The following is a 26,108-nucleotide window of genomic DNA, read 5'->3' as shown; positions in this document are numbered from 1 at the left end:
GTCGTTTTTCCCTCGCGCGATCCGCGAGTGGAATAGACGGGGGGAAATATGACTGGCGCGTTTTGTGCCCTCCGCCACACACCGCTTGGCGGCTAGCGGAGTATATATGTAGATGTAGATTTTTCTTTGACTGCAAGCGTACACTGCTCATTGGCTTTCTGGAACATGGCATCACAATTAAAGCACAGCGGTACGTGGACACTTCGCAAAAATTGAAGCGTGTTATCAAGTCCAAAGTCTAGGAATGTCGACGGATAGCACCATTCTATTGCAGGATAATGCCAGCCCGCATCTTGCCAAGGTTGCTGCAGAAGTTTCCTCTGGGAAGCACTTACACATTCTTCATACAGTTCCGGTCTCTTCCCATTACATTTCTATTCCCCCTTTAGACTTTTGAAGCCCTGAGGAAAGACATTCGTAGCCGTCAGTTTGCTTCGGATGAAGTGGAGGGCACCTGGGTACAATTAAAGTTCCGTAGGCAGCCGCAAACATTTTTCCATGAAGGCACTAACCGTCTTGTCTTACAATGGGATAAAGGTATTAACAGCTATGGCGATTATTTTTGAAATAATAATCAGTTTACTTACTTTTTTACACGTTTTCATTTGACTGCCCTTTATACAAGGACTTCCTCACGTTAATATGCAACTTTCCAAATTAGCCATAGACGTCAGGTGTGAAGTACGTAACCAGAGTCTCCTCAATAGTTGGCCAGGTCAATTGTATCTCAGTGCGGAGGAAGTACGCTGCTCCGCCGATGGTTCCGCGACTGTTATGGTTCTGCCTTACTCAAACTAACAATCGAACGACAATAGTTTTACTTACAAGAATTGTAACTGAATGATTATAGAGTATTTGATAGTTGGGAGGGAACAACGAGGTTTCGATTTTAGTCGCTATAGTGTAGTGATGTGTCTATGTGAGGCTAATGCTAATGGGATGTCTCAGAAATACAAAGGAAAGAGCTAGCGCAGGTCAACAACCAGGGGTAATCTCCTGTCTATAATTCACGGAACCAGGAGCCTGCTGAAGGCACAACTAGTTCAGTTTTTTTTTCGTTTTCTTGTCAGGAACAAAAGCCAAAAACAAAAAGGTTCAAATGGCTCTGAGCACTATGGGACTTAACATCTGAGGTCATCAGTCCCCTAGAACTTAGAACTACTTAAACCTAACTAACCTAAGGACACCACACACATCCATGCCCGAGGCAGGATTCGAACCTGCCACCGTAGCGGTCGCGTGGTTCCAGACTGAAGCGCCTAGAACCAAACAAAAGCCACCCCGTGATCATTTAGTGCTGCTTGAAGTGGGCCTATCTCGGTGCAGCCGAATAAAACTCGCAGCAAGGCAAGTGTTTATGCTGCCCTGAAATTGCAGTTGGTTGCGACAGCTGGAAATCCCCATTTCTGTAGATTGTATCCGATCTCCCTACTCCAGAGCTTAGGCGACTGAACGAACACCACGTAGCCTATTCTCTTGCTCTCTCTCTCTCTCTCATTAGAGAGATTTTCAGATGCTATACCCGGCTCATTCGTCGCTAGAGAATTCAATAACCGTGCTGATATTAAAAAGAATTATATATCGTACATTTTCCTGTCTTACTTGCATATTTTAGCAGTATGACTAGTTTCGATCTCCCTGAATCATCTTGAGATCTATCTAGTTGTGTCAGTAACCCGCCGAGTCAGTATCGGAACTACACATTGGAATATGTAGAATAGATAGTATTCTGATATATAGCTTCGATACAGACACAACTTGTTGCTGAAGCAACTACGTAGATCTGAAGATGGTCAACTAGTAGAACTAGTCATACAGTAAAAAATGCTACTATGACTGGAAAATTAACGATATGTATTCGGATGGGTGACACCAATGAGGGTCGTTTACTGCTGTGCTTTCAACATTTCCGTTTCCTATTAGGTTGGATCAATTTGCAAGATGTTGCTGATTTTCATGAAGCTTTTGCTTGACCTCAGTCTGTGGACGGTTTGTACGTAATCACGCAGTGGATAGCTAGGTTTAGTGAATAGGTTTGTTCTTTCCACACTGGCAGAAACTTCAAGCCTGAGGTGTGGCAGATAATATACTTTAGATAGTGATTTAGGCCGCAGACACGCAGTAATAAACCTGCAAGTCTCATTTAGTACCATGTCGACTTCTCCTTCTTTGACGTGGGCACATCTGTAACAGACACAGCATGCGTATTATCTTATGGAGCAGCATATGTTAATGCTGGTGTTCTTGGAGTTCGTGGCTGACAGCCCCATTTACATCCGATTATCTTCCAGAGGATGTTACTTCAGACTACCACTTTTTTCCTTGAGTTACGATTATGCTGCTTGTACGTCAAGGTGTGATTGAGTATGCTCGGCCGTTGTGGCCGAGCGGTTCTAGGCGCTTCAGTCTGGAACCGCGCTGCTGCTACAGTGGCAGGTTCGAATCCTGCCTCGGGCATGGATGTGAGTGATGTTCTTAGGTTTAAGTAGTTCTAAGTCTAGGGGACTGATAACCTCAGATGTTAAGTCCCATAATGCTTAGGGCCATTTGAACCATCTGAGCCATTTTGATGAAGTATGACACCGGAATATTTTAGATATACAGTGGTATATCCTAGATATACGAAAAAGAGAGCGGCAAAGCCTCGGGCACGAGTGCAGTCTACATGACCCCAGCACGCCACAGCATCGCGAACTCTCCATGCTGCAGTCAGGACCGGACAACAGGCGGCGGTGCCAGCGCTGGCAGAGGCCGCCGCTTCCATGGAATCTATTCGCTTCCGCATAACATGTGACAAGAAAACATCATCAAGAGTATTCCTCCGCCGGCAGCTATAAAGCCCGGCGCGTAGACTACATGTGCCAGTTCTTCCGGATTCTCATGTCATCGCCTCAGGACGCCCTTGAAGCCCATTGTAGGGACCAACGCCGCTTTTCCCAACTTTCATCGTTTTTTCCTTTGTGGACTCAGGCTGCGTTAAGGACAGACTTTCTTGTTCCATTGTTCGACCTAATCACGACGACATTGTCTGAACTTGGATTATTTCACTGCAAATGTACACTCCTGGAAATGGAAAAAAGAACACATTGACACAGGTGTGTCAGACCCACCATACTTGCTCCGGACACTGCGAGAGGGCTGTACAAGCAATGATCACACGCATGGCACAGCGGACACACCTGGAACCGCGGTGTTGGCCGTCGAATGGCGCTAGCTGCGCAGCATTTGTGCACCGCCGCCGTCAGTGTCAGCCAGTTTGCCGTGGCATACGGAGCTCCATCGCAGTCTTTAACACTGGTAGCATGCCGCGACAGCGTGGACGTGAACCGTATGTGCAGTTGACGGACTTTGAGCGAGGGCGTATAGTGGGCATGCGGGAGGCCGGGTGGACGTACCACCGAATTGCTCAACACGTGGGGCGTGAGGTCTCCACAGTACATCGATGTTGTCGCCAGTGGTCGGCGGAAGGTGCACGTGCCCGTCGACCTGGGACCGGACCGCAGCGACGCACGGATGCACGCCAAGACCGTAGGATCCTACGCAGTGTCGTAGGGGACCGCACCGCCACTTCCCAGCAAATTAGGGACATTGTTGCTCCTGTGGTATCGGCGAGGACCATTCGCAACCGTCTCCATGAAGCTGGGCTACGGTCCCGCACACCGTTAGGCCGTCTTCCGCTCACGCCCCAACATCGTGCAGCCCGCCTCCAGTGGTGTCGCGACAGGCGTGAATGGAGGGACGAATGGAGACGTGTCGTCTTCAGCGATGAGAGTCGCTTCTGCCTTGGTGCCAATGATGGTCGTATGCGTGTTTGGCGCCGTGCAGGTGAGCGCCACAATCAGGACTGCATACGACCGAGGCACACAGGGCCAACACCCGGCATCATGGTGTGGGGAGCGATCTCCTACACTGGCCGTACACCACTGGTGATCGTCGAGGGGACACTGAATAGTGCGCGGTACATCCAAATCGTCATCGAACCCATCGTTCTACCATTCCTAGACCGGCAAGGGAACGTGCTGTTCCAACAGGACAATGCACGTCCGCATGTATCCCGTGCCACCCAACGTGCTCTAGAAGGTGTAAGTCAACTACCCTGGCCAGCAAGATCTCCGGATCTGTCCCCCATTGAGCATGTTTGGGACTGGATGAAGCGTCGTCTCACGCGGTCTGCACGTCCAGCACGAACGCTGGTCCAACTGAGGCGCCAGGTGGAAATGGCATGGCAAGCCGTTCCACAGGACTACATCCAGCATCTCTACGATCGTCTCCATGGGAGAATAGCAGCCTGCATTGCTGCGAAAGGTGGATATACACTGTACTAGTGCCGACATTGTGCATGCTCTGTTGCCTGTGTCTATGTGCCTGTGGTTCTGTCAGTGTGATCATGTGATGTATCTGACCCCAGGAATGTATCAATAAAGTTTCCCCTTCCTGGGACAATGAATTCACGGTGTTCTTATTTCAATTTCCAGGAGTGTATTTTCCTATTAAGCTCCTAGTGGTGTTACTACATACTACACTGAAGCGCCAAACTGGTATAAGCAAGCGTATTCAAATAAAGAGATATGTAAACAGCCAAAATATGGCGTTGCGGTCGGAAACACCTATATAAGAGAATAAGTGTCTGGCGCAGTTGTTGGATCGGTTACTGCTGCTACAATGACAGATTATCGAGATTTAAGTGTTGGAACGTGGTGTTACAGTCGGCGCACGAGCGATGGGACACATCATCACCGAAATAGCGATGAAGAGGGATTTTCCCGTACGACCATTTCACGAGTGTACCGTGAATATCAGGAATCCGGTAAAACATCAAATCTCAGACATCACTGCGGCCGGAAAAAGATCCTGCAAGAACGGGACCAACGACGACGGAAAAGAATCATTCAGCGTGACAGAAGTGCAACACTTCCGCAAATTTCTGCAGATTTCAATGCTGGGCCATCAACAAGTGTTAGCGTGCGAACCATTCAACGAAACATCATCGATATGGGCTTCCAGAGCCGAAGGCACACTCGTGTACCCTTGATAATTGCACGACACGAAGCTTTACGTCTCGCCTGGGCCCGTCAACACTGACATTGGACTGTCGATGACTGGAAACATGTTGCCTAGTCGGACGAGTCTCGTTTCGAATTGAATCAAGCGGATGGGCGTGTACGGGTATGGAGACAACCTGTTGAATCCATGGAACCTTCATGTCGGCAGGGAACTGTTCAAGGTGGTGGAGGCTCTGTAATGATGTGGGGCGTGTGCAGTTGGAGTGATACGGGACTCCCTGATACGTCTAGATACGACTCTAACAGGTGACACCTACGTATGCATCCTGTCTGACCATCTGCATCCATTCATGTTCAATGAGCATTCCGACGGACGACGGTAATTCCAGCAGGACAATACCATACCTCGCACGTCCATAATTGCTGCAGAGTGGCTCCAGGAACACTCTTCTGAGTTTAAACATTTCCGCTGGCCACCAAACTCCCCAGACAAGAACATTATTGGGCATATCTGGGATGCCTTGCAACGTGCTGTTCAGAAGAGATCTCCACCCTCTAGTACTTTTACGGATTTATGGACAGCTGTACAGGATTCATCGCGTCAATTCCCTCCAGCACTACTTCAGCCATTAGTCGAGTCCATGCCATGTCGTGTTGCACTACTTCTGCGTGCTCACGGCGGCCCCATACGATATTAGGCACGTGTACCAGTTCCTTTGGCTCTTCAGTGTAGAAACAGTCAGGCGACTTTTAGATAGCAACTCTGTCAGGCCTCTGTACCAGTATCTACTGAGACGCTATATTTTGTACTTTTTGTTCTGTCCGTCGAAGAGGTGTATTTTTGTCGCAACTTGATCACTGTTTTCCCTGTCTCCGTGACGAACACCTCATACACTGACCGAAAAAAAAATCGCAACACCTAGAAGAAGTTCTGCTACATAAACGAAAGTTGATAGGCGTGTTTCTACATACGAAAGATGATGTCAATTCAGATTTCGCGCCAGTAGCATAAGAGTGGCGCTAGTAGAGCAGCTAGGAGGAGGAAAATCAGGTTTGCTTTAAATGCACGCTGTAACGGTCGTGAGCGTCAGTTAACTTTGAGATTGGACGTCGTGAGTTTATTTTAGTCAAGACCGCCTTTAAGGCGACAAAGATGGCTTCATGAACGCCTCACTGAATTTGAACAAGATCGTGTAATAGGGCTACGAGAAGCTGGGTGTTACTTCTGCTAAACCGCAGAAAGTCTTTGCAGGAATGTAGCCACTGTACATGATTGCTGGCAGCGGTGGTCACGAAAATGTACAGTTACAAGAAGAATGGGCTCCGGACGGTCACGTGGCACTACAGAGAGAGTAGACCATCGTGTTCGATATATGGTTCTGGAGCATCGTACTGCATCTGCAGCAGCAATTTGAAGTGCAGTAGGCACCACAGTGACACAACGAACTGTTGAAAACCGGTTACTTCAAGGATAGCTCAGAGATAGCCCCCTGTAGCGTATTCCACCAACCCCAGACCACCGCCATTTGCGACTTCAATGATACCAAGTGAGAGCTCATTGAAGCAGAGGGTTGAGGTCTGTTCTGTTTCTGATGAAAGGTGGTTCTGCCTCGGTCTCAACGATGATTGTGTGTTGGTTAGAAGGAGGCCATTTGAGAGCCTGCAACCAACCTGTCTACACGCTGGACACACTGGACCTACACCTAGAGCTGTGGTCCGGGTTGCGATTTCGTATGACGGCAGGAGCACCATTGTGGTTATCCCAGGCACCCTGACTGCAAATCTGTACGTCCATCTGGTGATTCGACCTATTATGCTGCCATTCATGAACAGCATTCCAGAGGGTATTTTTCAACAAGATAACGCTCGCCTACATACCGCTGTTGTAACCCAGTATGGTCGACAGAGCGTCGACATGTTGTCTGGGCCTGCTCGATCAGCAGATCTACTTCGAACCGAGTACATACGGAACGTCATCGGACAACTGCTGTGTCATCCACAAACAGTATTAACCGTCCCTCTATTGACCGACCATTTGCAACAGACGTGGAGCTCCATCCCACAAACTGACATCCGCCACTTGTACAGCACAATGCGTGCACATTTGCATGCTCGAATTCAACATTATAGCGGTTACACCGGTTATTAATGTACTATCATTTCACATTTGCTTATCTCGCGCTTACATTAAGCTGTGATCTTGCAATGTTAATCACTTAAATATGTTAGCTAGACAAATGTATTCCTGAAATTTCATTGCTCTACATTATTTTTCAGTATTGTGATTTTTTTTCCGTCAGTGTAGTGTAGCATCCAACTGCACTTCAGTGTAGTGTACTGTTGCTGTTTACTACCAATAATTTTGTTGCAGACGGCTACAAGGTGTCATCAGAGTGCTTACGATAGTGGCAGAGTAGTTAGTTGAACCTGCAAAGTCACCCGTGTGGCGTGATCACCGAAAACGGCAAAAACTATGATCTTTCTACATAAGAAAGTCACGGTTATTGGGGGAACACTTGTCTGTGTGCATCGTGGCGGTCTTGGAATGTTTATTGCGGGCTGATAATATCGGCACAGTGGTGAAATCGCGAAAAGATAAAGGTCAGTTGCTTTGCACAAATAACTCCAGACCCACGTTTCCCCGGAGTCTATTCACGACGGCTACATAAAGCCGGTATTTACAGTCGAAAATCTGTGAGTCGCGTTTCTTTGCCTTCCACCTTATATCATGCTTGACTGCAGGGGTACACGAAACACAGTGAGTTGCATCAGAGCCAGTGGGTTAAACTTCTTAATCGCGGATACATCCCAGTTAAAGTTACAAGCAATTGTGAACTGATGTGATTGGAACTAGGACCATTTATTATGCTCGAACCATACTACTCTGCTGGTCATTAAGATTCATACATATTATAAAAAGCTGATGTACGTATGTATTTGTGTATGTATGTATGTTCCACATCTCCTCCTAGACCACTCGACCGATTTCAGCCAACTTGGTACACATATCACTTACTATCTGGGAAGAATCGCTGTGCTGGTAAGAACTGCCTAACTATCAAAGGTGTGAGGGGTGGGGGCGAAAAATCAGTGTAGCCCATGACGAGCAAATTCGCATACTTTATTCACCCTGTATTTGAGAATGAGAGCAATTAGTAGCTTTATACAAACTTTACACATAATTTGAAACCCTTAAGAAGCTTTTTCTCGCTGACAACCCACACAAAATGGTGAAAGGAAAAAAGTTTATGGCTTACTTCATTTTCGCTGTTCAGGCAGTAAAGCTGCCGCATGAGGCATGACCTTTTTTATTTATTACTTCTATACTGCTAACTGTATTCGCGACACATTCTATAGACAGTATTCACATATACCATTGAATGTAGAAGCCAAATTATATCATTGTATGACGCATAGTTCAGGAGATATGATTTCATATACTGAGATGCATGAAAAATTGCCGAATCATACATGTCGTTTTAATTTTTTACTTGTTTATCTCTAACTCTATTCACAACACATTTCGCAGAAAGTAGCTACATATACCACTGGATGTGTCTGCAAAATCATATCATTGCACGCCACGAAGTTTAGGAATGTGACGTAATAAACATTGACCTGCGTGAAAATGAAACTACAGAGTGAAATTCGTTAGAGATACAGGTGACATACGTGTAAATAAAAATAAAAAAAAGTGAAATATGTTACATACACGTGAAATATATTTGACATGTGTGTAAGTAGCTAATTCCACTGGTGGAAACTCATCCTAAAACGCTGGAACGACTTCAACCAAATTTGATACACATATTAGTTACGATCTGGAAAGAAATACTGTGGGAGAAACAAGCACAATTCTCCTATTGGAGTGAGGGTGATAAAGTGGAGAGAGAAGGCGGGAGGAGAAGATAGAAGGACAACGAGGGGGAAGGAACAGATGGACACAGATAGGGGGCAGAGGAGGTGATGTACATACAATCTGATTACAAGGCGCTTGTAAGGAACCGCGTCAAAAGCCTTTGGAAATCTAGAAATACGGAATCAACTTCAGATTCCCTGAAGTTAGTACTCACTACTTCATATAAATAAGGTTCAAATTCAAATGGCTCCGAGCACTATGGGACTTAACATCTGAGGTCATCAGTCCCCTAGACTTAGAACTACTTAAGCCTAACTAACCTAAGGACATCACACACAACCATGCCCGAGGCAGGATTCGAACCTGCGACCGTAGCAGCAGCGCGGTTCCGGACTGACGCGCCTAGAACCGCTCGGCCACAACGGCCGGCTATAAATAAGGACCCAGTTGTGTTTCACAAGAACGATATTGTCTGAACCGGTGCTGGTTATGTGTCAATAGATTTTCTTCAAGGTATTCCATAATACTGGCGCAAAGTACATGTTCCAAAATCCTACTACAAATCGATACTAACGATATGGGTCCATAATTCAGCGGATTACTTCTGTGTGACCTTTCGAAACTTTAGGTATGTATCTTTCGTCTCGCGAGCGGTTGTATGTGGTTTCTGAAAATGGAGCTATTTCATCAGGACAGTTCGAAAGAAATCTGGTTGGTATTCAGTCTCGCCTAGAAGATTTGCCTTTATTAAGTGACTTACGTTACTTCTCTACACTGAGGGTATCCACTTCCTAATTACTCATGCTGACAGTTGTTCTTGATTCGAATTCTTGAATATTTGCTGCATCTTTTTTGGTGAAGAAATTTCGGGAGACCGTGTTTAGTGACTCCACTTTAATGACATTGTCGTCAGTAGCAGTACTTTTGCTAATGCGCAGTGAAAGTATTGATTGTGTCTCGCTGGGGTTCCACTACTTTACATAGTATGAGAACCTCTTTGAATTGTGTGCCAGATTTCGAGATATTATATCGTTTCAGAAACTACACGGTCCAGTCACATTAATGTGACCACCGCCTGTGTTCGATGTCACAGACAGCAGGGGCAGCACTAGCAGTGGAGGGTATATAAAGCATTTCCGGGAGACGTGGAAAACAATACAGTCGTTCTCGTAATGGGGATACAGAGCGATTTATCCGACGTTCAAAAGGGCACGATCATTGGCTTTCGGGCCAAGGGTGCAATCTATTCCAAAATGGCTAAGTTTGTAAACTGTTAATGTGCAACCGTGGTTAAAGTGGCAAAATGACGCTATCCAAAACCGGCTCTGAGGCAGTTGTGGTGCATCACAGGACATAGATGACAGGGGTGCACAACAGCTGCGGAGATGTGTACGGGCGAACAGACGTGCAACTGTTGAGCAACTGGCCTCCCAGATGAACAAAGGGGTGACCAACAGTGTCTCCTAAACGACCGTCCAGCGAACGTTGCTGCGTATGGGTCTCCGCAGCAGGCGCCTCGTTCATGCACGCTTGCTGACTGGTGTACATCGGCAACGAAGATTGGAACTTGCACGCCAATACTGCAGCTGCACGTCCACTGAGTAGCGACAGGGGGCCGTTTCAGATGAATCACGTTTTATGCTCCATTGGACAGATGGCCGTTGGCGCGTACGGCGTTAAACGTCTGAAAGCAAACACGCGGCAACCATTGTCGCAAGCGTGCAGGCTGGAGAGCATTAATTAGGTGATCTCGTCATTCTGGAAGACGAAATGAATCAATACAAATATGCATCTATCCTATGGGACCATGTCAAAACTTACATACGGTTTCTTTTTTCTCGGCATAACAGCACCTACCACTAGGACAATGCAACGTGCCACACAGCTCCCAGATTACGTGCGTGGTTTGAAGAGCAGGAGGAGAAGTTTACTGTACTCCCCTGGCCACTAAACCTCCCCGATTTAAATCTAGAAACTGTGAGACCATCACGATAGGGCTGTTCGCGCCCTAGATCCTCAACCAATAAATTTATCGCAGCAGTCCACGTCACTGGAGCCGGCAAGGCTCCACATCCCTCTAAGTGACTTCCAGAACCTCAAGGACTCTCTTCCTCCATGTTTCGCAGCAGTCTGCGCAGCTAAAGGTGGTTATTTATGCTTCTGACAGGTCGTCACATTAGTGTGGCTGTACCGCATGTTACAAGCACCTGACATTTGAGTTTGTGATAAGTTTCGCGCTGCTGTAAGCTATTGCCAGTCTTGGAGATTTTGTGTTCTTTTAAAATTGATGAAAGGTGAACATATAAAAATGCAGTAAATGAAGCAGGCAAAAAGGATTGCAGACGTCTCAAAAATGAGATCGACAGGAAGTGCAAAATGGCTAAGCAGGGATGGCTAGAGGATAAATGTAAGGATGTAGAGGCGCTTATCACTAGGGGTAAGATAGATAGTGCCTACAGGAAAATTAAAGAGACCTTTGGAGAAAAGAGAAGAACTAGCATGAATATCAAGAGCTCATATGGAAACCAAGTTCTAAGCAAAGAAGGGAAAGCAGAAACGTGGAACGAATATATAGAAGGTCTATACAAGGGCGATGTACTTGAGGACAATATTATGGAAATGGAACAGAATGTAAATGAAGATGAAAGGGAGATATGATACTGCGTGTAGAGTTTGACAGAGCACTGAAAGACCTAAGTCGAATCAAGGACCCAGGAGTAGACAACATTCCATCAGAACTACTAATAGCCTTGGGAGAGCTAGCCCTGACAAAACTCTACCATATGGTGACCAAGATGTATGAGACAGGCGAAATAACCTCAGACTTTAATAAGAATATAATAATTCCAATCCCAAAGAAAGCAGGTGTTGACAGATGTGAAAATTACAGAACTATCAGTTTAATAAGCCACAGCTGCAAAATAATTCTTTACAGACGAATGGAAAACCTGGTAGAAGCCGACCTCGGGGAAGATCAGTTTGGATTCTGTAGAAATGTTGGAACACGTGAGGCAATACTGACCCTACGACTTATCTTAGAAAACAGATTAAGGAAAGGCAAACCTACATTTCTAGCATTTGTAGACTTAGAGTAAGCTTTTGACAATGTTGACTGGAATACTCTATTTCAAATTCTGAAGGTGGCAGGGCTAAAATACAGGGAGCGAAAGGCTATTTACAATTTGTACAGAAACCAGATGGCAGTTATAAGAGTAGAGGGGCGTGAAAGGGAAGCAGTGGTTGGGAAGGGGGTGAGACAGGGTTGTAGCCTATCCCCGATGTTATTCAATCTGTGTATTGAGCAAGCAGTAAAGGAAACAAAAGAAAAATTCGGAGTAGGTATTAAAATCCATGGAGAAGAAATAAAAACTTTGAGGTTCGCCGATGACATTGTAATTCTGTCAGAGACAGCAAAGATCTGGAATAGTAGCTGAACGGAATGGACAGTGTCTTGAAAGGAGGATATAAGATGAACATCAACAAAAGCAAAAAGAGGATAATGGAATGTAGTCGAATTAAATCGGGTGATGCTGAGGGTATTATATTAGGAAATGAGACGCTTAAAGTAGTAAATGAGTTTTGCTATTTTGGGGAGCAAAATAACTGCTGATGGTCGAAGTAGAGAGGAGATAAAATGTAGACTGGCAATGGCAAGGAAAGCGTTTCTGAAGAAGAGTAATTTGTTAACACTGAGTAAGTGTCAGGAGGTCTTTTCTGAAAGTATTTGTATGGAGTGTAGCCATATATGGAAGCGAAACGTGGACGATAAATAGTTTAGACAAAAAGAGAATAGAAGCTTTCAGAATGTGGTGCTATAGAAGAATGCTGAAAATTAGATCGGTAGATCACATAACTAATGAGGAGGTATTGAATAGAATTGCGGAGAAGAGAAATTTGTGGCACAACTTGACTAGAAGAAGGGATCGGTTGGTAGGACATATTCTGAGGCATCAAGGGATCACCAATTTAGTATTGGAGGGCAGCGTGGAGGGTAAAAATCGTAGAGGGAGACCAAGAGATGAATACACTAAACAGATTCAGATGGATGTAGGTTGCAGTAGGTACTGGGAGATGAAGAAGCTTGCACAGGATAGAGTAGCATGGAGAGCTGCATCAAACCAGTCTCTGGACTGAAGACCACAACAACATAAATGTGGGATGACTTTTTTGGTTGCTTTTGCAGCGGGGCTAGATCGAAGAATATGCGAATTTTTTGAACAAAGCTATAGTAATCCTCTGTAGACCGAGAATTTTTCCCTCACTTCGTATATGAGCTTTTGTTATTTTGCGAGTGTGTAGAATTCTTGGCAGTATCTAGTATGGCAGTACTCTGTCAATAATAACTTTTGTGGTTGGTGTGCAGGAAGGCACGACGCACGTGGTGTGGGCGAGCGGGCGCAGCCGGCTGTTCGCGGTGGCGGGTCTGAACGTGAGCGCCCCTGGCGTGCAGCGCGCCATGCAGCGGGCGCAGCTGCTGCGCAACGAAGCCGCGGCGCCGCGCTTGCCGGTCGACGCCTGGCCGCTGGAGGTGCGCGCCAGCCACGTGCGGGTGCCCAGCTCCGACACCACATACTGGTGCCACGTGCAACGCCTGCCCCAGGAGCTGCGCCGCAAGCACCACATTGTACAGGTAACGCGCACCTTCAGCCCCTGTCAGGCGGGTAGGTATTTTTTTCTTCTCTAGAGGCCTGACGTCAGTTCTACATCTACATCTGGTTTCAGCCAACTTTCTGTTCCTAGTACTATGTGGGCGTTGTGACCGTTTATTAATAAGAGCAGTTCTGGGACCTTTCTATAGACACTCCTGCAGTTTACTATTAGCACATTAATATTGTTATGCCCTGCTGCGTTTTGCCTACTACTACCTTATCGCGTCTCAGGAGGCGTCTTGTCGGGCCTAGGGAGGGAATTCTCTAACCTAATAAACCCACATGTGCACTCCACACGTACTCCGCTACCCTTGTCGGCGCTTCCTGCGTGTAGTGCACGCATGACCTATTCAGGGGGACCCTACATTTCTCCAGCCGATAGCGGAGGTCGAGAAATTTGCACCCCGGATCTCCGCAGAATCGTCTGAGCCTCTGGTTTAAGCCTTCCATTCGGCTCCAAACCAGAGGACCGCGATCGGTTCTGGGAACGAAACTAGAAATAGTTTGCTCAGATTCCACCCCGCGAGCAAGGCTTTCCGCCTTCACCAACTCCGCCAACCGCCTGTATGAACTGAGGATGACCTCCGAACCCGGACGGCAGCAGGCATTGGCGCCGACATGAGCAACAATTTGCAGTCGGGTGCACCCAGTGCTCTCTATCGCCGCCGGCAGGGCCTCCTCCACATCTCGGATGAGGCCCCCTGGCAAGCAGACGGAGTGAACGCTGGCCTTCTTCCCCGACCTTTCCGCTATCTCCCTAAGGGTCTCCATCAACCGCCTAACGTTGGAGCTCCCAATCACTAATAAACCTCTCCCCCGATGTGCCTGCTCGGACCTCGCTGAAGGAGTGGCCACATGTCCACTCACAGGCCGAGCGGGCCTTCTCCCAGTACATTGACCCTCCGCCTCTTGAGCCGCGAACGCCGCTGAACCCGCCACTCCCCTTGGGGAGAGGGTGGCCCAAACGCGCCCGGTACCGTCGAAGATGTCTCGACAGCAGGGACTGTGGACGAAGCATGTAACACCTGGGGTGTACCATGCGACGCACCAGACTCCCCACTGCCGCTACACTCCGAGGCAGCAGCCTGAAGACGGCTGACCGCGGCCATCAACACGTTCAGCTGTTCACGAACAGTGGCCAGCTCCTCCTGCGTCCGTACACAGCAGTCACACATCCTATCCATCCTAAGAAATCAATTTACTGTAGAGAGTTAATCAACTTTTAACTAGACTGCTAATTCATTAAAGGCGGCTGATAGGTGACTAAACTGTGGTTACTAGACACTTCTTGTTGAAAAAAATGAAAATAAGTACTACCTGTCTCTGGACTGTATTCAAAACAAACGCTGGCACTACTGGCACTACAGCTGAGTAAAGGGACTCTCTTTGGCTGTATTCAAAACAAACACGAAATCTATGGAACACTATTACTAATACTCGAAAATTAAAGCTTCCTAAAAGCAAAAACACACGGAAGAAGAAGTGACAAGTAAGAAAAATACAGTTAATACTTAAATTAACGTAGCTCGCTGCACAGTAGATGTGAAGCAGACGGCGGTTACGACGACACTGACACTTCTGTTGAATTACAAGATATTGCAATCAGGTCTTCGGAGGAAGCAGTTGGGATGCGGTTTAGAATTCACGTCGTCGAAGAACATATGGCCCAGTATGCCAATATCGTTTTGAGAGATGCATAGGGGGCCTGAAAATGGCATAATGTAGTGTAGTGTAATGTAATGCCCTCTTCTGAGGTTGGTTTGCAGCAGAGCGCCATTCCTCTCTTCTGTCTGCCTTTCTCTTCATTTCCACGTATGTGTTACATCCAATGTCATTCATGATCTGTTGCATGTATAATATCCGTGGTCGCCCCCGCTGATTCCTTCCCTCAATAGCTCCTTCTGCTGTTGTTCGAATGATGTTGTTGTGTCGATGGATGTGCCCTACAAGTTTGTCTCTTCTTGTTTGGATGTGTCTCCACAAAGATTTGGCTTCCTGTACTCTTCTAAGCACCTCTTTATTTGTTATTTTGTCTCTCCAGCTGATCATCATCCTTCTATAGCACCACATCTCCAAGCCCTCTAGCCGTCTTCTCTCTTCTCTTCCAATTGTCCAAGTTTCACACCCGTATACGGCCACACTCCAAACGAAACCTTTCATGATACGTTTCCTTATTTTCAGACTGATGTTGTTGCTGGTAAGTTCCTTCTCCGAAAAAATGCAATTTTTGCCTTTTGCATTCTGCTCGCAATTTCTTTCCGGCTTCTACCAGCCCTTGTGATTTTGCTTTCCAGGCAAGTAAATTCCTCTATCACTTCCAGCTCCTCTCTTCCTATTCTCAATCTCAGAGGTTCATATTATGCTCCTGTACTGCATACCATCACTTTAGTCTTTTTCTTGTTTAATCTCATTCCATACTGATTGCATAGAATTTTTTCCATTGTTCTGACGACTTCCTCTAGACCTTATTTTGTCTCCGTGACTATAGCAATATCACCTGCATAACGTAGCATGTCTATCTTCTGCCCATTAATTTTGATCCCCTCCTCAGTAGTTTCTCGAACTTGGTCTATAGCTTCCAGGATGTAAGCATTGGATATAAGAGGAGAGAGAGCACATCCTTGTCTTACCCCTTTTCTAATATTTGCTTCTTGTTCCTGGTGACAGTTCCTAATCACTGCTACCTTATTGTTATAGAAACTGAGTGTCACACGGATGTCTTTGTACTTTATTCCACTTTTCCTCAGCACTGTGAACATCTCTTGTCAGATAACATTATCAAATGCCTTTTCCATGTCTACAAAGGCAATATAAGTTGGTTTATTTTCTGTAATTGCTTTTAGATATCGAGTCTCAGTGCCACAATCGCCTCTCTTGTTCCCAATCCCCTTCTGAAACCAAACAGATCTTCACTCAGCATATCCTCCACCTTCTCTTCAATTCTCTTCAGAACTATTTTTATGAGAATTTTTGATGTATGTGATATTAGGCTCAGAGTTCTGTACTGTTCACATTTTGTAGCTACTACCTTCTTTGGTATAGGAACAACGATACATTTCTGCACCGCTGTTGGCGAATTTCGATCTTAAATACTGGACTAGCCGTTGTCCCATATCCACAATGGATCAACAAAGATTCCAGCGGCTGTCGAGCAGTATGCGACGTGGCTCCGTTCTGCTGGAACCACTTGTTTTCGATGCTGAGATCGTTCAGTCTCGGTGTAAAAAGTGTTTCAAGCATATGATCATACCGAGTGGATGTTACTGGTGCCGCAATGCCAACCTCACCTCCAAAAAAATAAGATTCATTGACACCATGACATGATACTGTAACCTTGGCGCTATGTGATGAACACTTGTGAAACTCCCAAGGGTTTTCCTGTGAACAATAACAGAAATTCTGTTTGTTGGCGCATCCGTTAAGGTGAAAGTGGGCTTCGTTGAAGTCCATATGTTATTAATGAAATCGGCGTCCTTTTTTATTCTAATCAACACCCGTTCGCTAAAATCCCTACGCGACACTACATCAGTTGTATTTAATTGCTGCACAATCTGTAACTTATGGGGGTGGTACCTTAATTCGTGCAGTATTCTTTGTACGTTTCGTAACCCAATCTGTAGCGTAGAAGCATGTCATTGAACGGAGCGGCGAGGTCCCTTCTCGATGAAAACTCGTACATCTGCAATGCTCTCTGTGGTACGTACGGTACAGTTCGAACGCCACCTGGAGTCTACTTTTACGAAGCTACACCAGTTTCTTCAAAATTACGCATCCACTTTGTAAGCGCACTAGCAGATGGGACGCGTATATGACGTCCTAGCTGGTATTGCTGTCGAAATACCCTTTCCGCAGCAGTCACTTTTTCACCCCGCTTGTAAAACGTTCTTACAGCGATAGAATATTCCGCACACTTCCATTGCTGCTCGTTTACTAAATGGCAACGCGTTCACAGCAACTACGCATCGGTCCTGAACAACTGCTGCCACCAGTGTTCAAAATTTCCTTGTACCACCCTGTACTTTAGCTGTGAATGTAAGCTTTCCCCGCACAAACTACTGACGAAATCCTTTCTGGTTTCCATTCGGATGGCTGCGTTGAAATTCTCTAGAAGATGATGAGAGCGACATTCATAAGAACGACGCGAAATTTCAAGGCAGCCACTCGGATTGAAGCCCGAGAACATTTCGTTACCAAGTACTTTAGCATATACTGAGTATTTCAAGTCCCTACTGTGTTACGAAATTATCTACTGTAGCGATACTGCAAAAGTAGAGACAGTATATATTTAGCACAAGCGATCAGTAGGACTACTTCACAGTCATGTCACAAAGATCTTCTCAGAGATCTTTGGTTGATAATGATGAAACCTGTTTTAGATGACAGGAGATTTACTCAACTGCAATAATAAAGGAAGGAAGGTTAGGGGTTAACGGCCCATAAAAACCTGTGAAAAATATTTGTTTCCCTGTCTATGTTTCTAAGGGGAGTTTTCTATTCCGTCAACAAACTCCCATCATACGTAATGGTATATAACGAAACTTCCTACAAATTCAAAGGAAACTATTAAGAAATACCTTGTAAACCACATCTGCTATAAACTATCTGATTATTTAAATTCATGTGTTGAAAATTCTCGTTAGATCCATGACAAGTAATAATGTTCATTGTAAATGTGCTGTCATTCTTACTGGCTTGTTCATCGTGCAAATGACCATTATTGAAAATATTGTTTCAGTTATGTAAGTAACAAAAAAATTGGTGGGTAACAGCAACCATGAGTTACGACCGAAGATGCAGCACGTTTTTTTGAAAGTAGCAACTTCTCTGCAAATTTGATGTGTTAAATGTGGTTTGAGTAAATACCAAAGTTTATAATAATTTAAAGATGTTAACTATTCATGCAATTTCCAATAAACTTTTTGTTTGATGTTATAAACTGCCAATCGTTCAATGTCTCTAATGGATTTCCATCATAATGATAGCTGCAGTTTACACATTAATTCATCCACTAAAACCGGCCGGAGTGACCGAGCGGTTCTAGGCGCTACAGCCTGGAGGCGCGCGATCGCTATGGTATCAGGTTCGAATCCTGCCTCCGGCATGGATGTGTGTGATGTCCTTAGGTTAGATAGGTTTAAGTAGTTCTAAGTTCTAGGGGACTGATGACCTCAGAAGTTAAGTCCCATAGTGCTCAGAGCCATTTGAACCACCCATTAAATACATTCCGTGAGAAGTACACTAAATGAACTGAAGAATATGCAAATTGATACACCGATATGGATGTACGTAGCGGAAATGGACATTATGAGACGTATGACACACATGACCAAAACACAAATGATTAGACTTACAGAACTGTACTTGATATCTGACTATGATAATTCAGTGCGATGTGAAGCACCCACACGCTGCAGTCAGAGCCTTTAACGTCGTTTTATGCAACCGAATAGGGTCTGGATATGTTCCTGAGGAATTTTCGTCCCCGCAGTTTGTATGTGAGTCCGCAGAACTAAAACAGTGGTTGCTGGAGGTTCGAGACGAACAAGTTACCGAACAACCGCATCCCTACCATGTCAGCTGGGAAACATGTCAGGCGAGCGTGGAATCAGCGGTACATGTTTTTACTGAAGGAAGATTTGCCATTTCTTACAGCATATAGTCGGCCACGGCCTTGATGAGATACTGGATATGAAGTTCCAAAATAAAAGGGATTACGTCTGGCTCGTTGTTGTTGTTGTGGTCTTCACTCCTGAGACTGGTTTGATGCAGCTCTCCATGCTACTCTATCCTGTGCAAGCTTCATCTCCCAGTACCTACTGCAACCTACATCCTTCTGAATCTGCTTAGTGTATTCATCTCTTGGTCTCCCTCTACGATTTTTACCCTCCACGCTGCCCTCCAATACTAAATTTGTGATCCCTTGATGCCTCAGAACATGTCCTACCAACCGATCCCTTCTTCTAGTCAAGTTGTGCCACAAACTACTCTTCTCCCCAATCCTATTCAATACCTCCTCATTAGTTACGTGATCTACCCACCTTATCTTCAGCATTCTTCTGTAGCACCACATTTCGAAAGCTTCTATTCTCTTCTTGTTCAAACTGGTTATCGTCCATTTTTCACTTCCATACATGGCTACACTCCATACAAATACTTTCAGAAACGACTTCCTGACACTTAAGCCTATACTCGATGTTAATAAATTTCTCTTCTTCAGAAATGCTTTCCTTGCCATTGCCAGTCTACATTTTATATCCTCCCTACTTCGACCATCATCAGTTATTTTACTCCCTAAATAGCAAAACTCCTTTACTACTTTAAGTGTCTCATTTCCTAATCTAATCCCCTCAGCATCACCCGATTTAATTCGACTACATTCAATTATCCTCGTTTTGCTTTTGTTGATGTTCATCTTATATCCTCCTTTCAAGACACTGTCCATTCCGTTCAACTGCTCTTCCAAGTCCTTTGCTGTCTCTGACAGAATTACAATGTCATCGGCGAACCTCAAAGTTTTTACTTCTTCTCCATGAATTTTAATACCTACTCCGAATTTTTCTTTTGTTTCCTTTACTGCTTGCTCAATATACAGATTGTATAACATCGGGGAGAGGCTACAACCCTGTCTCACTCCTTTCCCAACCACTGCTTCCCTTTCATGCCCCTCGACTCTTATAACTGCCATCTGGTTTCTGTACAAATTGTAAGTAGCCTTTCGCTCCCTCTATTTTACCCCTGCCACCTTCAGAATTTGAAAGAGAGTATTCCAGTTAACGTTGTCAAAAGCTTTCTCTAAGTCTACAAATGCTAGAAACGTAGGTTTGCCTTTTCTTAATCTTTCTTCTAAGATAAGTCGTAAGGTTAGTATTGCCTCACGTGTTCCAACATTTCTACGGAATCCAAACTGATCTTCCCCGAGGTCCGCTTCTACCAGTTTTTCCATTCGTCTGTAAAGAATTCGCGTTAGTATTTTGCAGCTGTGACTTATTAAACTGATTGTCCGGTAATTTTCACATCTGTCAACACCTGCTTTGTTTGGGATTGGAATTATTATATTCTTCTTGAAGTCTGTGGGTATTTCGCCTGTCTCATACATATTGCTCACCAGATGGTAGAGTTTTGTCATGACTGGTTCTCCCAAGGCCATCAGTAGTTCTAATGGAATGTTGTCTACTCCCGGGGCCTTGTTTCGACTCAGGTCTTTCAGTGCTCTGTCAAACTCTTCACGCAGTATCTTATCTCCCATTTCATCTTCATCTACATCCTCTTCCATTTCCATAATATTGTCCTCAAGTACATCGCCCTTGTATAAACCCTCTATATACTGCTTCCACCTTTCTGCCTTCCCTTCTTTGCTTAGAACTGGGTTGCCATCTGAGCTCTTGATATTCATACAAGTGGTTCTCTTCTCTCCAAAGGTCTCTTTAATTTTCCTGTAGGCACTATCTATCTTACCCCTAGTGAGACAAGCCTCTACATCCTTACATTTGTCCTCTAGCCATACCTGCTTAGCCATTTTGCACTTCCTGTCGATCTCATTTTTGAGACGTTTGTATTCCTTTTGGCCTGCTTCATTTACTGCATTTTTATATTTTCTCCTTTCATCAATTAAATTCAATATGTCTTCTGTTATCCAAGGATTTCTATTAGCCCTCGTCTTTTTACCTACTTGATCCTCTGCTGCCTTCACTACTTCATCCCTCAGAGCTACCCATTCTTCTTCTACTGTATTTCTTTCTCCCATTCCTGTCAATTGTTCCCTTATGCTCTTCCTGAAACTCTCTACAACCTCTGGTTTTTTCAGTTTATCCAGGTCCCATCTCCTTAAATTCCCATCTTTTTGCAGTTTCTTCAGTTTCAATCTGCAGTTCATAACCAATAGATTGTGGTCAGAATCCACATCTGCCCCTGGAAATGTCTTACAATTTAAAACCTTCCATGAATACAACCTTCTTTTATGATTCTTGAACCAAGTGTTAGCTATGATTAAGTTATGCTCTGTGCAAAATTCTACAAGGCGGCTTCCTCTTTCATTTCTTCCTCCCAATCCATATTCACCTACTATGTTTCCTTCTCTCCCTTTTCCTACTGACGAATTCCAGTCACCCATGACTATTAAATTTTCGTCTCCTTTCACTACCTGAATAATTTCTTTTATCTCGTCATACATTTCATCAATTTCTTCATCATCTGCAGAGCTAGTTGGCATATAAACTTTTACTACTGTAGTAGGCATGGGCTTTGTTTCTAACTTGGCCACAATAATGCGTTCACTATGCTGTTTGTAGTAGGTAACCCGCACTCCTATTTTTTAATTCATTGTTACACCTACTCCTGCATTACCCCTATTTGATTTTGTATTTATAAATCTGTAATCACCTGACCAAAAGTCTTGTTCCTCCTGCCACCGAACTTCACTAATTCCCACTATATCTAACTTTAACCTATCCATTTCCGTTTTTAAATTTTCTAACCTACCTGCCCGATTAAGGGATCTGACATTCCACGCTCCGATCCGTAGAACGCCAGTTTTCTTTCTCCTGATAACGACGTCCTCTTGAGTAGTCCCCGCCCGGAGACCCGAATGGGGGACTATTTTACCTCCGGAATATTTTACCCAAGAGGACGCCATCATCATTTAATCATACAGTAAAGCTGCATGTCCTCGGGAAAATTTACGGCTGTAGTTTCCCCTTGCTTTCAGCCGTTCGCAGTACCAGCACAGCAAGGCCGTTTTGGTTAATGTTACAAGGCCAGATCAGTCAATCATCCAGACTGTTGCCCCTGCAACTACTGAAAAGGCTGCTGCCCCTCTTCAGGAATCACATGTTTGTCTGGCCTCTCAACAGATACCCCTCCGTTGTGGTTGCACCTACGGTACGGCCATCTGTATCGCTGAGGCACGCAAGCCTCCCCACCAACGGCAAGGTCCATGGTTCATGGGGGGACGTCTGGCTCAGAAACCTCTTTAACGTACCTGAGGCAAGTTTTGTCGTTCAGGTAGTCCACATTAAGTAAGAGTGAGATTACATGTTATTTGCAATAGCCTCTTAAACCATAGCACTCGGTGTTTCTCCGATATGTCACTCACCAGTGCCAGCCGCCAGAGCGTAGTCGCCATGGTAGGATCTCACACATATGAGCCCATTGCAGTGGGACAGATTGCAGTGGTATTGATCCGAATACACTACGTTTTTTCAGTGAGCATGCAAATAACTCGTTCATGTGCTCATCTGAGTCTTACAGTCTGAGCCGTATGTGATTTACAGACAGTGGAAGCTGACTAGCGTGCCACCAGCCCAGCTGGCAGCCGACTGAATCAAACTGTCGACGCAGACAAGTCCACATCCATTGCAGTGCGTCAGGAAGAAACACGGCCTGTTATCGTCATGCTCCCAAGACAGCTCTCATCCCGTACTATGGTCCACTAGTCACTATCCGTTCGTCACTGGATTTGATTTTGTTCTCTTCACTGGTTGCATACAGCCTCATTGTCGTAGCAGCACATCTTATACGATTCGAAATGCAATAGGAAGACAAGCCCAATTCACGGGAGCCGGTTGTTCTGTCGTGTTCAAACTCACTCATTTGCTGATATTGCACCTTTTGACTTCGATGAGGCAGAGCGACGCTTGCTCTGATGTTTCTTCTTCGTTTGACGACTCTTCAGGAGCTTAGCTTCATCTACATCTACGTCTACATGATTAATCTGCAATTCACAGTTAAGTGCCTTCAAGCTATTTCGTTATCGTTCCACTCTCAAATTACACTTAGCAAAACCAACACTTAAATCTTTCCGCACGAGCTCAAATTTCTCTTGTTTTACAATGATGTTCAAATGTGTGTGAAATCATATGGGACTTAACTGCTAAGGTCATCAGTCCCTAAGCTTACACACTACCTAACCTCAATTATCCTAAGGACAAACACACACACCCATGCCCGAGGGAGGATTCGAACCTCCGCCGGGACCAGCCACACAGTCCATCATTTCTCCCTACATAGGTGGGCGCCAATAAAATATTTTGACTTTCAGAGGGGAAAGTTGGTGATTGATATTTCATGAGCAGATCCTGCCGCAACGAAAAACGCCTTTGTTTTGATGGTTGCCATCGCTATTCGCATATCATATCCGTGACGCTCTTTCCCCTGTTTCACGATAATACAAAACAAGCTGCCCTTCTTTGAACTTTTTGTCAATCCTGTCTGATGCGGATCCCACAATGCGCTGCAATACTCCAGAAAAGGACGGACAAGCGTAGTGTAGGCAGTGTCTTTAGTAGCTTAGCGTAAAAACTAAGAGTACTTTTCGCTAACAATGTAGGACTTCTGTCAAAAAACATCTCTACAGTCGTAATCATTTGTTGCTGGTGCACTTTTGTACACAGTTAAGATTTTTGTGGGCCATCCCATCAATGTGTTGCAATTTTCACAAAACATCAGTGCGTATGCAGCTAATTACACCGAACCCACCTATTGATACTACGTCCACCGTCTACCACAACAGCTGCATCGCTGGCATCATATCGTACAGGTAACGTACACCATTCGGTCTGTCCAGTGCAAACTTCCGGGGTTTGGGGGTTCTGCATACATTGATACCTAATGTACAGTACATGGCAGATACTAATATCGCTGTTTCTACCTCTTCGTTTCACAGAACCACTGTGGTACTGCCACAAGATCAACGAAGAGCTCGTTGTAGTAAGTGAATAACATTAAATACTTTCTACAGGTTGTTTCATAATTACTGTTACAGGTGCTAGGTTTTGTAGAGAGGGATTTGTAAAGTTTTTCTGAGCAACCTACATCGGGAAATGTACCGCGTGGATATAAAATATGTTTGAAAGTCGGATCACTTTCAAAAATCCCACTTCACAGTAGGCCCACAAAGTGAGAAGAGGACTCCGTCGTCAGCCCCTGTTGTGATTGACATCACGTACCATTTGTAGTAAGTGAATAACATTAAATACTTTCTACATGATGTTTCATAATTCCTGTTACAGCTGCTAGGATTTGGAGAGAGGGCTTTGTAAAGTTTTTCTGAGCAACCCACATCTGGAAATGTACCGCGTGGATATAAAATATGCTTGAAAGACGGATCACTTTCAAAAATCCCACTTCACAGTAGGCCCACAAAGTGAGAAGAGGACTCCGTCATCAGTCGCTGTTGTGATTATGACATCACGTACCATTTTTAGTAAGTGAATAACATTTAATACTTTCTACAGGCTGTTTCATAATTCCTGTTACAGCCGCTAGGTTTTGTGGAGAGGGCTTTGTAAAGTTTTTCTGAGCAACCCACATCTGGAAATGTACCACGTGGATATAAAATAAGTTTGAAAGTCGGATCACTTTTAAAAATACCACTTCACAGTAGGCCCACAAAGTGAGAAGAGGACTCCGTCGTCAGTCGCTGTTGTGATTATGACATCACGTACCATTTTCGTCCGTTCACAACTAGAAGCTTAGACTATGATGCCCCACGACGCGCCGCTTTCTCGACTTTGAAGAGGCCATCCTTCTCCACGTGGAAGACAACCCGACGACCAGTACTCGAAACATTGCCCATGCCACCGGCTGCTTGGAGCACACAAGTCAGAGTGAAATTTGAAAGTGATCGGATCTTCAAACTTATTTTACATCCATCCGGTACATTTCCAGACATAGACTGCTTATCAAAACTTTATCTACTACGCCCCCTCCACAACCCCAAAAGCCAGTAACAGGAACTGTAAAACACCTTGCATAAGAACACGGTAATAACAACATTGTCGTATACGTTTGTACTTCAAATTTCTGATAATGAGTAAGAGAATGGGGAAGATAATGCTTATGGACTGTTGTTGGGACCCATCTCGCATTCGCCTGTTATTTTTGGGAAATCTATGGAAAAGTTAACTCAGGATGGCTGGACTAGCTGGTGAGTCAGTCATTATTAGACACATGATGTTCACTGTATATCGTTCATTTTTGTGGGTCACAAAACCAGGAATCACAGCTAAAGGGAGCGTTTGTATCCCTTAAGAAATATATAACGAATTTTATAAGAGAAAATATTTCAACTTAGGCTTGAAAATGTGTCATTCCTCACTAGACACCTTCTGTTCTTGCAAAAAAAAAAAAAAAAAAAAAAAAAAAAAAAAACACTGTCTAGAACAGATTTCGCAGTACAGCCCACATTTTGATCACATATCTACGGGCCCGGGTTCGATTCCCGGCTGGGTCGGGGATTTTCTCCGCTCAGGGACTGGGTGTTGTGTTGTCTTCATCATCATGTCATCCCCATCCGGCGCACAGGTCGCCCAATGTGGCGTCTAATGTAATAAGACCTGCACCAAGGCGGCCGGACCTGCCCCGTAAGGGGCCTCCCAGCCAATGACACCAAACGCTCGTTTCAATTTTTTGATCATATATAAGATTTCACGGCAAGAATTTAGAAGGTCCAGTCATCACATTAGTGTGACCACCGTCTATGTTCGACGTAAACGTAAATGTACAGGATGGCAGCCAGTCAAGGAATATTTTAGGGAATTAGTTTAAAAAATTCTTACAAGATTTCTCCTAGAGTAATTCATTCCGTGTCTACGTGACACA

At 44.8% G+C, this 26,108-nt stretch overlaps 1 protein-coding gene across 1 annotated transcript in view; it reads left to right on the top strand.

Annotated features, from left to right (window-relative positions):
- LOC126249170 (dopamine beta-hydroxylase) overlaps positions 1-26,108 on the top strand; it is a 140,373-nt gene that overhangs the window by 65,509 nt on the left and 48,756 nt on the right. Inside the window, exon 3 of the mRNA XM_049950827.1 lies at positions 13,226-13,492. Coding sequence (XP_049806784.1) covers positions 13,226-13,492 — 267 coding nt within the window. The remainder of the gene's footprint in view (positions 1-13,225; positions 13,493-26,108) is intronic.

This window comes from Schistocerca nitens, chromosome 3 (genome assembly GCF_023898315.1).
Source record: "Schistocerca nitens isolate TAMUIC-IGC-003100 chromosome 3, iqSchNite1.1, whole genome shotgun sequence".
In the NCBI taxonomy this organism is placed as follows: domain Eukaryota; kingdom Metazoa; phylum Arthropoda; class Insecta; order Orthoptera; family Acrididae; genus Schistocerca; species Schistocerca nitens.
The sequence above is the reverse complement of the archived record's forward strand: the minus strand, read 5'-3'. Positions and strand labels throughout refer to the sequence as shown.